Source organism: Mandrillus leucophaeus, unplaced genomic scaffold, assembly GCF_000951045.1.
Source record: "Mandrillus leucophaeus isolate KB7577 unplaced genomic scaffold, Mleu.le_1.0 Scaffold329, whole genome shotgun sequence".
NCBI classification, from domain to species: Eukaryota; Metazoa; Chordata; class Mammalia; order Primates; family Cercopithecidae; genus Mandrillus; species Mandrillus leucophaeus.
The window spans coordinates 1186102-1202602 of NW_012103465.1; the positions used below are offsets into that span (position 1 = coordinate 1186102).

Here is a 16501-nt window from a genome sequence, read left to right on the forward strand (position 1 = left end):
TTTTTTTTCCCTTTGTACGCCAATAAAAATAGTTAATATATAAAAAAAAGAAAAGAATAGGGAGAGAAGGTAGAGAACTAGGTGGATGCATTTGCGTAGAGGTCAAGATGCATTTTGAATAGAAAAGCCCTGAACCCCTAGACTCTATTCTTTTTTGAAATGCTATGTTACCATAATGATTTGCTGGCCCAACATGGGCAGATTTCTTTGACAGGAAAAGCCAGTGAATTCTCCAATGAGAAATTCACCATGAGGAAAGGGAGAGTCTGGACCAGGGGCATGTGTTCAATAGTAGATTGTGGGGTTTTCGGGTATTCTGGTTCTGGCACAGTATGACTGAATCTGGAAGCTTCTTTATGTCCGCTACCCAGGCATAGTACTGAGCAGCTGAGTGTGAGCCAATGAGTTATCACCTTGAGTGTGCACATATAGAGATTCCCTGCATAGCAATGCGGAAATAAGGGGTCTTCGGTTTTTTATATTTGTCAGCCGACAGTTTCTAAACCCCACCCCTCCATCTGCCTCTTGTGCCCCACATCTAGATAAACTGATAAGAAAGCCTAGATTATCCCTCCTGATTCAAACAGGCAATCCCTTGCCCATGTGCAGGAACTTCCACCCTGGTCCCACCTCCTGACCACAATAAAAACCTAGGCCGGTCTCCTTTCCTTGCTTTCTTTCAAGTCATTCAGAACTGCTTGAGAGGTCTGCCCTGCTCTTGCTAGAGATCTAAATTACATAAGCAATAAACTTTTGCATAGCCTCTTGGTGTATGTGGGGTCGTCAATCTCAACATCTGCACAAAACAGCGTGGTAGTCCATCTGCCACTGCAGGTAACCGTAACAATTGGATGAAGGCAGGCAAGACTGTGGGGCATCAGTTTTCAAAAGCAGCAGCACTCGTACTGGTAGCAATGACAGTCAAAACTGGTGAATGACCAATTTCGAGTCAGCCCCTTTGGTTCTCGCATGCTTGAAAGTAGGATTGGCCAAAGTAGGGTTGGCCCCTCATAATAAGTAAAACCTTGAAGTTCTTAGATGAAAAGTGAGAGAGACAATGAGGAAAACATTTACTTAATGTGGTTAAGAAGAGCCTCAAAATGATTAAGTGGAAAAATAAAAGTGATGTCATTATAACTGAACATCAAGTTAGCGAAGCTCATCTTGTCAGACTCTCTATTATTTGAGAGTCACTTGAGAGAGAAGCAGAAGGAATTGCAAGCGTTTTTTTTTTCTTTTTTCTTTTTTTTTTGCATGCCTCTGTGTCACAGATACTATAAAGGGAACATAATGTAAACAGTTCATGGAAGGTAGGTCATAATATCTCCATGTTACAGATGAAGAAACTGAGGCTCACATACATTTGTATAACTTGTCTAAGATCACAAAAGATAGGTGCAGCTGGGAAGGCATCCCCTGCTAAAATGATTATCCTCAACTGGACTCTGAAATTCTACCTGAAAATTCTACCATTTAAAATTTATTTTTTAGGACTTTCCACTCTTTAAGAACCTTTTGTATCTAAAACATAAGTTCCTTTCTAGTAGGTTAATGCCTTAATACCTTATGCAAGGGAAGAAGGCTGATGGGTAACAGGGAAGAAAAGTATGAGGTTACTTGTTAAAAGGAAGATGAGTGCTTGAGAACAGAGCAAAGGTGCTGGTGAAATGGCTAAAAAAAGAAAAACACCGCCCAGGCAGATGCTGGCTGGAGTATGGTGCAGAGAAAAGATGTCCTGGATATGCCCTACCATCCTGGAATGTCAAAGCTCTACTTGACCCTTACAGATAACCTAGCCCAATTTTACAAATGGAGAAACTGAACCTCAAAGATGTAGTTACTTCCCTTGGTTAATATCCACGTATTGTTAATACCCATGCATTGCAGGACTAGAATGAGGGTCAGCCAGTGCTAGTCTCTATCTCAGGGCCACTTCGGTTCATTTGTCACGCAGAATGATGTCTTCCCTTTAGCATTTACTAGATCTAGACTATGACCAAATCCAATCCAGGCATTATATGAAAGCCTCTACTATTTGGAGGAAAAAATATTCTATCAAAACCTTAGTCCATTTGCATTTCCACTTTAATGGAAAATGTTATTGAGATCAGTAAGTTCATATGCAGTTGTACAAAAGAAATATAAAGTTACTGTGTATATATCACCTAGTTTCCTCAAATGATAATATTTTACAATGGTAATATTTAGCATTTTGCAATGGTAACATTTAGTATACTATCACAACCAGGTTATTGACATTGATACAATCCACCAATCTTATTCAAATGTCTTCAGTTTTACTTGTAATCATATATTCATGCCTCTATGTGTATATGTGTATTTTATCACATGTGTAAATCTGTACATTCACTACAACAGTCAAGATACTCACAAGTATTCTTTATGTTGTCCGTTTATAACTACACCACCTCCTTCCCACCCCACCCTACTTCTCTAACCTCTGTCAACCACTAATCTATTCTCTATTTCTAAAAATTGATCATTTCAAAAATATTATGTAAGTGGAGTTATGTAGTAAATAACCTTTTAGTATTTGGCTTTTTTTTTTTCACATATCAAAGTTCCCTGGAGATTCAGCCAAATTGTTGCATGCATCAATATTTCATTCCTTTTTATTTCTGAGTAATATTCCATGATGTGGATTTATCACAGTTTGTGGAATCATTCAAATGCTGAACCATTTATCTGGGTCAGTTTTGTTTTGGGCTAATACTAATAAAATTGCTATGAACACTTATGTGCAAGTTTGTGTGAACATAAGTTTTCATTTTCCTGGGATAAAAGCCCAAGGGTGCAATTGCTGTGTTGTGTGGTAACCGCACTTACAGTTTTATAAGAAACTGCCAAATTGTTTTCCATTGTGACTGTGCCACATAACATTCCCATCAGCAATAGAGGAATGATCCAATTTCTCCATATTCTCAGAAACATTTGGTGTTGTCACTATTTTTTATTTTAGACATCTTGATAGTTGTATAGTGATATCTCATTGTGGGTTTAATTTGCATTTCCCTGATGACTTTTGATGCTGAACATCTTTTCATATGGCTATTTGTCATCTGTATATCCTCTTTGGTGAATGTCTGTTCATGTCTTTTACCCATTTTCAAATTTGATTGTTTTTTTACTGTGGAGTTTTAAGAGTTCTTCACATAGCCTAGATACTAGCCCTTTGTCTGGTGTGTGGCTTGCAAATGTTTTCACCCATTCTGTACCTTATCTTTTCATCCTTTTTAACAAAATCTTTTACAGATCCAAAGTTTTTAATTTTGATAAGGTTCAACTTAACAATTTTTCCTTTTATGGATTGTACTTTTGGTGCCAAGTCTAAGAACATTTTGCTTGAATCCCTTGACGTTGCCCATTCTATGGTCTCATTGCACCTCAACTGGACAACCATGATAGTCTCTCCACTGCTATCTGCTCCTGCCATTGAAAATGAATTCATCCTACCCCAAACTGCCAGACTGTAATTAATGTAGCACAGGTACAATCACAGAAATGCTGTCCTCAAAGCTTCAGAGGTCCCCACTGAATACTAAAGTACAATCTCTCCTGCCTAGAATTGTAACTCATGCACCCCACCTGCCACTTTTTCTGCTTCTGCCCAGCCAACTCCCTTCCCCCTTAATATGCCATATTCTGGACAAAACAACTACTAGCTGCTTTCCAAGAAGCACTTATAATTATGGTAGTGGTAGGGATGTGAACTGGGAAGAATGGACTTCTGAAGTGATACATAAAACTCCCTTTCTGCCACTGAAAATTCTACCTAACTTATCAATACCCATTTAAAATGCCACCATCTCCATGGAACTGTTCTTGATTGTCCCCAACTGGCATGTGTTATCTCCCTCACTCCACTAAACTAACAGCACATTGCACCTCTCTTACCACACTTATTTCATTCTCCCATTTGTACCCCAGTCTTACACATTTTGCAAGATGTCAGTCTGCCCAACTGCAGGAATTGTGTCCTCCTCATCTTTGATTCCCCTGCAGGACCTGGTACACAAAAAGGACCCAGAATTGTTTATTTGACTGGAACCACATCAGCATCACACCAGTTCAGATGCACATGGCCTATTCACCATATAAAACAAAATAAAAAGGCAAACTATGCTCATTTTTCTAGCCTCCAGGCCAGTTTTAAGATTTTTCCTAACCATTTCCTCCTTTCTTCCACATCCTTCCCTCTACACATAACCAAAGCAGAAAGAAGAAAAAGAAATAAACGCTGAAGCTGACGCCACACTGAAATTTTATTTTATTTCTTTATTTTTTATAGGGCTTTGATACCTGGGTCTGAAAAAGGCACTGACTCCTGCCAAATGTTGTTGGTTTGTTTTTTATTTTTTAATTTTCAAAAAAATTTATGGGTTCAAGGTAGGTGTACACATTTATGGTATACATAAGATACTTTGATACAGGCATGCAACAAGCAATAACCACATTATGGAAAATGGAGAATCCATCCCCTGAAGCATTTATTCTTTGTGTTACAAACAATACAGTTATACTCTTTGAGTTATTTTAAAATGTACATTTAAAGTATTATTGACTTTGGTTGCCCTGTTCACACTGAAATTTTAAACACCTCTGTGAGCAATATTTTCAAATCAGAAGTAAGTAACGTTTCATTCTATCTTGAGTGCAATCGTGTGCCATGCCTCTAACAACTTCTCTAGGAGCCTACTGCACCCTCGAATTTACTTACAACTCCCATCTTGGCAATTCTTCAGCTCCCCTGTAATTCAAGGCAGAGAAGCAATGAGGTGGTATTGCCTCGGTTTTCTTCTAGGGTTTTTATGGTTTTAGGTCTAATATTTAAGTCTCTAATCCATCTTGAATTAATTTTTGCATAAGGTGTAAGGAAGGGATCCAGTTTCAGCTTTCTACTTATGGCTAGCCAGTTTCCCCAGCACCATTTATTAAATTGGGAATCCTATCCCCATTTCTTGTTTTTGTCAGGTTTGTCAAAGATCAGATGGTTGTACATGTGTGGTATTATTTCTGAGGGCTCTGTTCTGTTTCATTGGTCTGTATCTCTTGGTACCAGTACCATGCTGTTTTGGTTACCGTAGTCTTGTAGTATAGTTTGAAGTCAGGTAGCATGATGCCTCCAGCTTTGTTCTTTCGGCTTAGGACTGTCTTGGCAATGCGGGCTCTTTTTTGGTTCCATATGAACTTTAAAGCAGTTTTTTCCAATTCTGTGAAGAAAGTCATTGGTAGCTTAATGGGGATGGCATTGAATCTATAAATTACCTTGGACAGTATGGCCATTTTCACGATATTGATTCTTCCTATACATGAGCATGGAATGTTCTTCCATTTGTTTGTGTCCTCTTTTATTTCATTGAGCAGTGGTTTGTAGTTTTCCTTGAAGAGGTCCTTCACATCTCTTGTAAGTTGGATTCCTAGGTGTTTTATTCTCTTTGAAGCAATTGTGAATGGGAGTTCACTCATGATTTGGCTCTCTGCTTGTCTGTTATTGGTATATAAGAATGCTAGTGACTTTTGCACATTGACTTTGTATCCTGAGACTTTGCTGAAGTTGCTTATCAGCTTAAGGAGATTTTGGGCTGAGACGATGGGGTTTTCTAAATATGCATGTGTAAGGACTTCATGTCTAAAACACCAAAAGCAATAGCAACAAAAGCCAAAATTGACAAATGGGATCTAATTAAACTAAAGAGCTTCTGCACAGCAAAAGAAACTACCATCAGAGTGAACAGGCAACCTACAGAATGGGAGAAAATTTTTGCAAAATCTACTCATCTGACAAAGGGCTAATATCCAGAACCTACAAAGAACTCTAACAAATTTACAAGAAAAAAACAAACAACTCCATCAAAAAGTGGGCAAAGGATATGAACAGACACTTCTGAAAAGAAGACATTTATGCAGACAACAGACACATGAAAAAATGCTCATCATCACTAGCCATCAGAGAAAGGCAAATCAAAACCACAATGAGATACCATCTCACACCAGTTAGAATGGCGATCATTAAAAAGTCAGAAAACAACAGGTGCTGGAGAGAATGTGGAGAAATAGGAATACTTTTACACTGTTGGTGGGACTGTAAACTAGTTCAACCATTGTGGAAGACAGTTTGGCAATTCCTCAAGGATCTAGAACTAGAAATACCATTTGACTCAGCCATCCCATTACTGGGTACATACCCAAAGGATTATAAATCATGCTGCTATAAAGACACATGCACACGTATGTTTATTGTGGCACTATTCACAATAGCAAAGACTTGGAACCAACCCAAATGTCCATCAATGACAGACTGAATTAAGAAAATGTGGCACATATACACCGTGGAATACTATGCAGCCATAAAAAAGGATGAGTTCATGTCCTTTGTAGGGACATGGATGAAGCTGGAAACCACCATTCTCAGCGAACTATCACAAGAGCAGAAAACCCAACACTGCATTTTCTCACTCATAGGTGGGAATTGAACAATGAGAACACGTGGTCACAGGAAGGGGAACATCACACACCGGTGCTGTTGTGGGGTTGGGGGAGGAGGGAGGGATAACTTTAGGTGATACACCTAATGTAAATGATGAGTTAATGGGTGCAGCACAGCATGTCCTTTGTAGGGACATGGATGCATACATGGCACATGTATACATATGTTACGAACCTGCACATTGTTCGCATGTACCCTAGAACTTAAAGTATGATAAAAAAGAAAAAAAAAAAAAAGAAAAGCAATGAGGTGTCAGAGAGTCCATTGTTTCTAGCACTTCCAGGAAAAAGATTAGATCTTTTTCTTTTTACAATCCCAATTCTTGCTTATCAAATACATATCTACTGTTTTGAGCACATAGATTATAATTTTTAAATGCTCATTGAATTAAACAAGTGAATCAAGTCACTGAAGCCTTGTTAGCTTCCTAAACCACATTAGAAACAAAAAGAATAAAAGAGCATTACAGATAACAACATATCAAAAACTTGGTATTTTTAGCTGACTTTTTTTTAACACTGGCAAGTGGTTTGGATCTATTGGTGTATAAAAAAATGTTTTCTCCATTATAATAATATATCTAGAAAAAGTGTATTTCTCCATAGGAGTGTAAAATTCTTTCTACTTTACCTGAAATGCTGCCTCTCTCAAATGTAAATGTAGTTTCATTGTGAAAGTCTCTTTAAGATAACCAAGTATTGTACAGTCTATATCTTGTCTGAGTAAAGGTTTTGTCAGATCAACAGATTTCTCCTTTTGGTTCTAGAAATTAACTATCCTCTTGTAGTCACCCACTCAAGAAGAGTTGCTCTGATGTGGATTCACCAGCTATACTAACAAAAAAGTGGGAGCTGCCAATGAAAAGACATAAAATAACTTCACTTTCAAGAGCTGTTCTAGAAATTCATTTTGGTTTTTGCCCTGCAGTAGATATGGTGAAAGCAGACGTCTGCAATCCTTGATTTGGGGATTCACTCTTACATGCACGTGCAACTAACATTTATGAGCATCTGATATAAGCCAGACACTGTCGATTGGCACTAAGGAAAAGTGCAAAAATAAATAAACTGTAGCCACAGCCTTGAGAGAGTGCACAGTGCAAGGAGAAGAGATGTGTTCAAAATGCTATGGTACCTCAGAAAAACAAGCAATGAATTTTGCCTGGAAGATTCCTCATAGGAGACATTACATTGAATCTGAGCCTTGGAAGAAATGTAAGAGCTTGCCAAGTAGAAAGGAAATACAAGGAAGATGGGGAAACAGTCTATATAATAGGCTAGCAAATAAATGTATCACAAATGAATGTGACAGATCCAGGAATAAGTGGTTCTGTGTGGTTTGCAGATGGAGTAATGAGTCTTAAAACATCGGTCTGCGTAGGGAGATTGGAGCAGGGATTTTAAAAGATTTTGATTTACCACAGTTAATGTTTCTCTTTTGATTGACAACAATTGCTCATAGCAACATGAAGAAATCTAGGAGAACTGAGCAGCTAACTGCCTGTGTTGAGTGTTTTCAAATCCTTTACCTCATTTGGGCCTCACAGCTATATCATGAGGTGGCGTTTCTTATGCCCATTCTACAAATAGAAACCTAGGACCCTAGGTTATTAAGTCTCTGTATCAGCTCACCCCAGTCTGTGTTGCTTCAAAGTCTGTTTCCATTGCTCTGCGTTATGTATCTCCTCGCTTGATAAGTTAAAAAAAAAAAAAAAAAAAAAAAAAAAAAAAAAAAAAGGTCAGTGGGGGAGGAGGACAAAGAAAGGGACTTCAAATTTCTCAGTATATGAGTTCTAGGATCCTATTTTCAAAGTGGTGTTTTGTTTATAAGTAGGTATAAACATCCCCTTTTCTATTTAATCTTAGCTACTCTTAAAAGCCCATTTTAAGCCCTATCTTGAAGGGTAGAGAATCACTCTGGCCCATGAGTATCACCTCACAGGAATTAAGCATAGCCTTCATTACATTCATTTCTTGCCATACATTGTCAATCTTCTCTTTCTGAACCAGTCTTATCACCCTCTTAGTTGATAAGCTCCTTCAGATGCCTTACTTATGGCCTTTTGCCAGCAGCCCCCACCTCAATGCCTTACACACAACACACATTCCCTACATGTTGGTTCCCTGAGTATAAATTAGGACTCTTTGGCCCGGTTCTGAGGAAAAAAATTGAAACACTCTATAGAATTTTCTCCAAGAAAATTTTGAAGCCAGATGGTTTCACAAACAATATTTTATCAAACATTTGAGGAAGAGGTAGTTTCTCTGCTATTTAAACTGCTTCAGAGCAAAGGAAAAGATGGAATGTATCCTAAATCATTTACAAAGCCAATATAATGCAATAATAAAACTTGACAAAGATACTCCCAAAATAAAGCTTAAATCCCATTAGGAGTATTGAGGCAAAATGGAGACAACACAGCTTTGCATCTGGGTTAGAGCACTTACTCGCTTTATCTCCTTGGTAGTATGATTTAACTTTTTCATAACTATGGTTTTACTAATGATAAGATAAATAAAATAATAGTACGGTATGACAATATAGGGCTACTCCAGGTTCAACAAAAGTAGTCATGCTGATGATGATGATGATGCTCACATTTATTATTTGTCTGGCACTGTTCTAAGACCTTTATATGCATGAATACCTAATCTTCTCAACAATCCTAAGGTAGGTATTACTCTAATCCCCATTTTGCAAGTGAAGTACCTGTGACAGCATGAAGAGAAGTACCACAGTTATACAACTTGTAAATGACAGTACTACGGTCTGAATGTCGTCTGTGTCTCTCCAAAATCTGTATATTGACATTACAACCCACAATTTGATGGGATTAGACCTTTGGGAAGTAACTCTAGTATCAGGGCAAAGCCCTCACAAATGGGATTAATTCCATTATAAAATACACACAAGGAAGCTTGTTTTCCCTTTCTGCTATGTGAGCATGCAGTGAGAAGGTGTTGTGTGTGGGGAACCAGCCCTCGCCAGACACTGAATCTGCCAGCACCTTCCAGCCTCCAGAACTGTGAGAAGTAAATTTCTCTTGTTTACAAACTTCCTAGTATTTTGTTATAGTGGCCCAAACAAACTAAGCTGAGTCAGGATTTGAACCTAGGCAGACTGGCTCCAGGTCTCATACCCTTAGCAGCTCCTCTAGTCATTAATATTAGTGTCATATTAACATGGCAAAGGAAAATATGTGCTATATTTTATCAATGCAGAAAAATAAAAGAACAAGAAAAAAAACAGCTTTTTGTTGAAAAATAAACTTTAAGCGATTTAGGGTACATCTTTATTTAAAAAAAATTGTATTGAAACAAAGATCAATATTGGACTTAACTTTGAAATTCATTTAAAGTCACAAACAAGACCAATTAGTCTGCAGAAATTTCTATTAATTTACATTGTTCTTAGAATTTCTAATGATCATTATCCTGAGCATTGCAGCCAATGTAATTAGGCATGAAAATAAACAAGAAGTCTGGCTTAGCCCATTTGCATTGCTATAAAGCAATACCTGAGGTTGGGTAATTTATATTGAGAAGAGGTTTATCTGGCTTACAGTTCTGCAGGCTGTACAAGCATAGCACCAGCATCTGTTTCTGGTGAGGGTTTCAGGTGCCTTCTGCTCATGGCAGAAGGCTAAGGGGAGCCGGTGTACATAAATCACATGGCAGAAAGTGAGAGAGGGGGAGAGGGGAGGAGTTGCCATGCTTTTTAACAACTGGATCTCAAGGGAAGTAAGAGCAAGAATTCAATCCTGTGAGAATGACTTCAAGTCATTCATGAGGGACCTGCCCCCATGACCTAAATCCCTTCTACTAGGCCCACCTTTAACAATGGGGATCAAATTTTAACATGAGATTTAGAGGGGACAAAAATCCAAACAATAACAAGGTCTAAGCATTGTAAAGGAGATGGTATGATCATGGATCTGAAAGTATCAAGAAAATCAACTTAAAACTTATTCACGCTGGTAAGGGGAACTGGTTGCAAAATAAAATTACTCAACAGTTCTATATGTCTGCAAAAAACCCAAAGTTATAAAAAGTCTAATTCAAATAATTCTATTTTAAATAGCAGCACAATTATAAAACAAATAGAAATAAACTTAGCAAGATATGTGAAGGACCAGACCATATAAACAGAAAAGAACTACAAAATCTGCAATGCATAAAAGACAGATAAATGCAAAGTCTACAAGTTACCTATAATTCCAACAAGAAGTTCAATGTTTTTGTGAGGAAATTTTTCTATGATTCTAAATTTTGTTCAAGAAAGTAAAAAGATGAAAAAAAAAACCTATGGATTTCTTTTTTTGGAGGATAGGAGTGAAATGAATAAAAAGCCAGATACAATATCACAAATTATAAGTAAAAGTTGTGTTCTATCAGTACATTCATGGACAGACAGATGAATGTAACAGAGGGAAAATAAAAACAGAAATAAATGTATCTAATAATTTAGTATTTTATAAAAATCGCATTTCGAGTCAATATAGGATGAATTGATTTTTAAACAAGTAATAAACAAATTTAGTCTGATGGCAGAGGGGAAATTTCCTTTAAGTGGCTCCATCCTCATGACCTAATAACTTCACAAAGGTCCTCCCTCCTCATACCATCACACTGGGGGTTAGGTTTCAAACATATGAATTTTAGGATATAAACATTTAGCACATAGCAAACCTCTTCACCTTTTTTTTTCCTGCTCCTTATGCATCTTTGCAATCATTTTCAATCCTTACTAAAAGGCAGCAAGGAATAAATTAATAACCACCAAAAGACCAGACATTCATGGAACACTTCCAACATTACAGTTAGGGGACTGAGCTTCATGAGGCTCATACTTTTCCTCAAAGCAGAGAAGCTGGTATTAGAAGCTGGCTGTTTCATCTACCCCAAAGACTGTGCTTGTTCCATGTGCATGTACTGTCTCAGCCATATCCTAACAACTTCTCTGTCCATGGGATCTCCTCATTTTAAAGCAATAGCTGCAGCCTGCCCTAAAGTTGAGTAGGTTCTAGAAGCTTAAATAGAACAGATTTTAAATAAATAAAGCTTAAATAAAGCAGATTTTAAAAAATTCTAAGGATACGATGGAAAAAGATCCACAATAATCACTGTGATATGCCTGTAGATAAGTTGAGTCCAAATGAAAAGCCACACTTAGAATTTCCCCGCCACCTATGGTCTACTGTAAAAACACTCTATGCTATTTGGACACTTACAATTTTATTATATAAATAATGATGACAGTAATCACATCAGTCAGCAACAATAAAATGTGATTGCAATGTCAGCAGCAATAAAAGTCTCCATTGATGGGGTGCCTAATATGTGCTGAGCACTTCACATATATTCGTTTAATTAATTTTCATAATAACCCTTCAAGGCTGCTGTTACTCTAGAGATGAGAAAAGTGGAGCTAAAAATGGTAGAGCAACTTGCTTAAGTTTACAACTGGCAAATTATGGGATCAAGATTCATCTCCAAATCTAGTTGACCCCAGATCTCATGCTCTTTTTGCCTTGCAACTTTGTCTTCCATCTGTTTGAAGTGCGCAACAGTATAATTCATAATAATTCATTGTACTTTGACATTTATTAGACATCTACTATGAGGGTTGCGCTAGATAATGAGGATGTTAAGATGGACATGGCTTTGTCCTGACCCTAAGGTATGCACAATGTAGTAAATAAGACAAGGCCACTACCTATGATTGTGTAGGCTGTTTTTCTGTAACTTCATTAATCACCATCCCTACAAACTTACAGCAAATAGTTCCACTTTGAGCCAGGCAACAAAGCAGTCCAGAGAAAGACAAACCCATACGCAACCAAGTTGTTCATTTTAAGTGACAAAGACACTTGGTTAATATGTCTTAACCCATTTCACTAACCCAAAGAAGAGACGAACTAGAAATTTGGGCAGTGAGGAAGAGTCTAGGGAGGAAATCTACTTCTGGGCAGAGTGCATAGCTTCACTCACTTCATGCCTGAGCCAGTCCTACCTGGTGGTGGGTTCAACAAAGACCTGCTGGCCATTACCTGCTGGACTTACCATGGGTTCCTTCAGTAAAAACTATGTACATTTGAATGCACACAAACAATCATCCATTTGAAAAAGGTGCTTGGAAAAAGAGAACTGTCTAGCTAAAGTTGTCAGGGGCAGGAAGAATTGAACCATTCATTAGAAATAAAGATACAGCAATATGGTATGCTTTATACTCTCACATTTTGGAAAACATTTTCAAAAGGGGAGGCAAAGCTATAAGGAAATCTTTCTTCTCCCTCAGTACAAAGACCCCTGCCCTCTTAGGAGATGTTCCTTTATGTTCTTATTTCCAGCATGACCTCTTTTTTAAAAAATTACTGTTTTTTTTTTTTTTTTTCATTTCAATAGCTTTGGGGTACAAGTGGTTTTTGGTTACGTGGATGAATTGTATAGTGGTGAAATCTGAGATTTTAGTGCACCCATTATCCAAGTAGTGAACATTGTACCCAGTATGTAGTTTTTATCCCTGTCCCCTCCCATCTTCCCTGCTATGAGTCTCCAAGGTCCATAATATCTTTCTGTAACATGGCCTCTTTTAAAAAGAAAAAAATGATGAGTAGGTACAGGCAGAGGATGGGAGGTACAGGCAGATTTGGTTGTTGTGCGGAAAGGGAAATTAGGCAATTTGCTTATTTGCTTGTTATTCATTTATTCCTTCAAGAGGATGAATATATAAATGCTTTACAAAATTCAAAAGCTAGAAAAGAATATGCAGTGAAAGTAAGTCTCCCTTCTGCTTTTGACCCCCAGTCCCCAATTCCTCTCCCCAAAGGTAACCACTGTTACCATTTGAGTACCCTTCTAGAGATACTTTATGCACATACCAATCCATGTTTGGCTATATTGACATCGGGTTTAGCATTCACTCTATCCTATGTCTTGTTTCATATCATCTTAAAAAATATATCCTGGATTCTGCACCTTGAATTTTTTAAATGTAACAATATATCTTGGCAATTATTCCATGTCAGTACATATAGAAGCGTTTTATCCTTTCCAACGGCTGTATGATATTCCCTCATACAACTGTATCAGGTTTTTTTCATATCACTTGCTATTACAAAAAAAAATTGCAATGAAAATCATGTTACATACATCGTTGCATGCATGCGTAAGTGCGCATATGTTTTCTCTCCTCTCTGGCTTATTTTACTTTCTTTTAATCTCTGGTTTCTGTGATTATGCTATATTATATGCTGGAGTCTTTTTTTTTTTTTTTTTTTTAATTTGTTCTGCTTAGAATTCACTGGGCCTATTGAGTTGAAGATTCACCTTTCAGAAGTTACTGAAAATTATTAGCTCTTTATCTCTTCATATATAGCCCTTGGCTCATTTTTTCTTCTTTTCTCCTTCTGGAACTCCAATTCACAGTAGGTTATACCTTCTCAAACTGTTGTGCATGTCTCTTACCAACTCTTTTATGATGGTGCATGGGGCTTTGCTCTGTAGTGCTGTTCTCTAGGCTCAGGTAGAAGACTTAGATAATCTAAGTCTAGCACCACTCTAACCCATCAAAGAGTACGGAAACAGATTAGACAAAGCTGAATTAATGAACTGTAAACACAATTTAGGCAATCTTCTTGAATGCATGAGAGAAAGAAAGAGACAGAAACCATAAAGCAGTTAGAAGACTGATGTCAGAGCAAGAAGATTGAATACACATCTAATTTAAGTTATATAAGGAGAGAATAGAGACAATAGGAGAAGAGTCATCCTCGCAAATATAATGGATAAGAACTTCCCAAACCTAATGGAAAATAGAAATCATCATATACTAGGAGCATGAGTTGTCATCAGGATAAGGAAAATAAATTCTATCTTTAGATACATGTAGCGACACTTCAGTATATCCAATCAAAGGTAAAATCAGAAAGCAGTAAGAGAATAAAAAACAAATCCACTATAAAAGAATGAAAATTATATTGGCATTGCCAAAAGAAAGGAAGCTGTACCTGTATCAACAATTTTCAGAATCATAAATTTTTTAAAGTACTTTTGACTTGGAAAGTGAACTACATGGTCACAAAATGTGGAATCTACTAATTCCTCATGAAAACAAAAGGCTCAAGGCCAAAGTTAAGTTGCTTTGTTTTGTTTTTGTTTTTGTTTTTTTGAGATGGAGTCTCGCACTGTCGCACAGGCTACAGTGCAGTGGCATGATCTCGGCTCACTGCGACTGCCGCCTCCCAGGTTCAAGCAATTCTCCTACCTCAGCCTCCTGAATAGCTGGGATTACAGGTGCACACCACCATACCCGGCTAATTTTTGTAATTTTTAGTAAAGATGGGGTTTCGTCATGTTGGCCAGGCTGGTCTTGAACTCCTGACATCAGGGTGATCTGCCCACCTCAGCCTCCCAAGGTGCTGGGATTACAGGTGTGAGCCACCATGCCCCACCCCAAGTTTAAGTTTTATGCCAAGCTCTTTTCATGAAATCATTGAGTTTAAAGCTGTATAAGACTCTAGAGGTCATTTCATTCAACTTTCTCTTTTAAAATTTGGACCTGAAGCTCAGGGAGTAAAGTGAGTTGTCTGTGTCATTAGTTCACAGCGGATCTGGAGCTAAAACTTTAACGTCTTCCACTCCTTGCAAGTGGCAATCTGCAAAGTTAAATTTTTCTTTATTTGGTTACATTTGCCTTAAAACACTTATTCAAAAAAACCTAAAATCATTCACCAATTTATGTACACACAGATTTCCTTCACAAACCCTCTTTCACACACCGATAGTGATTATCATAGATTAGAGAGCAGACCAAAGAATGGTCAGGCCTTTTGAAACTCTTGGTAAGTCAGAAGCAGCTCATGTGTACTTTAGGCAGCTTACTGCAGAGTTACTCCACAGTGACTGGCATTTTCTACACAATCTAAGAGGGTGCACACATTGTCCTTAGATGTGTTATAATTGCATTTTCATTGCTCAGCACTAGCAAGGTTCTGTAGGCTATGTTGTAGCTTTCCCATTTCTGCCTGGAAAAATCTGAGAACACACAATCACCTTCCTTATTAGTTTCAGGTGGTAATTTGTTTGAGGGTCAAGATTCTAGATGTTAGCATGGATAATTAAAACAGAAAGATATTTGGAAACATTAGGTCCAAGATATCTCTTTACCAAGTAAGTGAAGAATCTCTTATAGTTAATTAAATCTAGAATCATAGAGCTGAAAACAACTCGAATTCCTTGTTCAAATTCCTTTACCTTTGCTCAAAATGTTCTCCATGACCATTAGCATCACATTACATGGAAGCTTGTGTTGGAAAGGTAGACTCTCAGGCCCACCCCAGATACTGACTCAGAATATGTATATCAAGATCCCAGGGTGATACGTATGAATAAGAAAGCTTGAAAAAAAACTGTTCTAACCATCCAAAAGTGAGGGTTGTCTATCCTATTTTTTACACCATACCACATAAATTCTTTTCTTATTATTTTATGCTAATTCATTCCTTTATAACACATATGCCTATATTCTCAGCACCTTTGCTGTTTGAAAAATAGAATCCCTAAGAAGTGAACATATACTTGGAAATACCATTAAAGCTATTAGACATTTGAGTAAATCTCTGTCCCATTCAAAAGTAATTTCTAACACCATTAAGTTAGGCTTAATTCAATGACTGCTTCAATTACCCTTGAGAAATAGATAATTTAATGTTTTTGCTCTTTTGTGTGCATAAAGGCAAAACAAAAAACAATCTAATCAGTTATTGAGTGAGTTCAACTCTATGTTCCACTTGCTATCATAATAATCAATGACTTTGGAGGCATTTCCAGGTTTCCTTAATAGCACTAAGTTTTTTTTAAGATGTGCAAAAGCAGCTAATGTTTCATTTTTCAAAGTGGTTACTAAATAGACAGATAAGCCATTTAGAATTTTAAAATGTAGAACATTTTCAATGTTCTTTCACAATTAGGGAGCAACTAGGCAATGTTTTTC

At 37.3% G+C, this 16501-nt stretch overlaps 1 protein-coding gene across 1 annotated transcript in view; it reads right to left on the reverse strand.

The window, feature by feature from the left end:
- Positions 1-15784, reverse strand: part of LOC105545458 (histone-arginine methyltransferase CARM1-like) — a 161938-nt gene extending 146154 nt beyond the window's left edge. The window contains 1 exon segment of the mRNA XM_011988408.1: positions 15763-15784. Coding sequence (XP_011843798.1) covers positions 15763-15784 — 22 coding nt within the window.
- Positions 15785-16501: the final 717 nt, after the last annotated feature.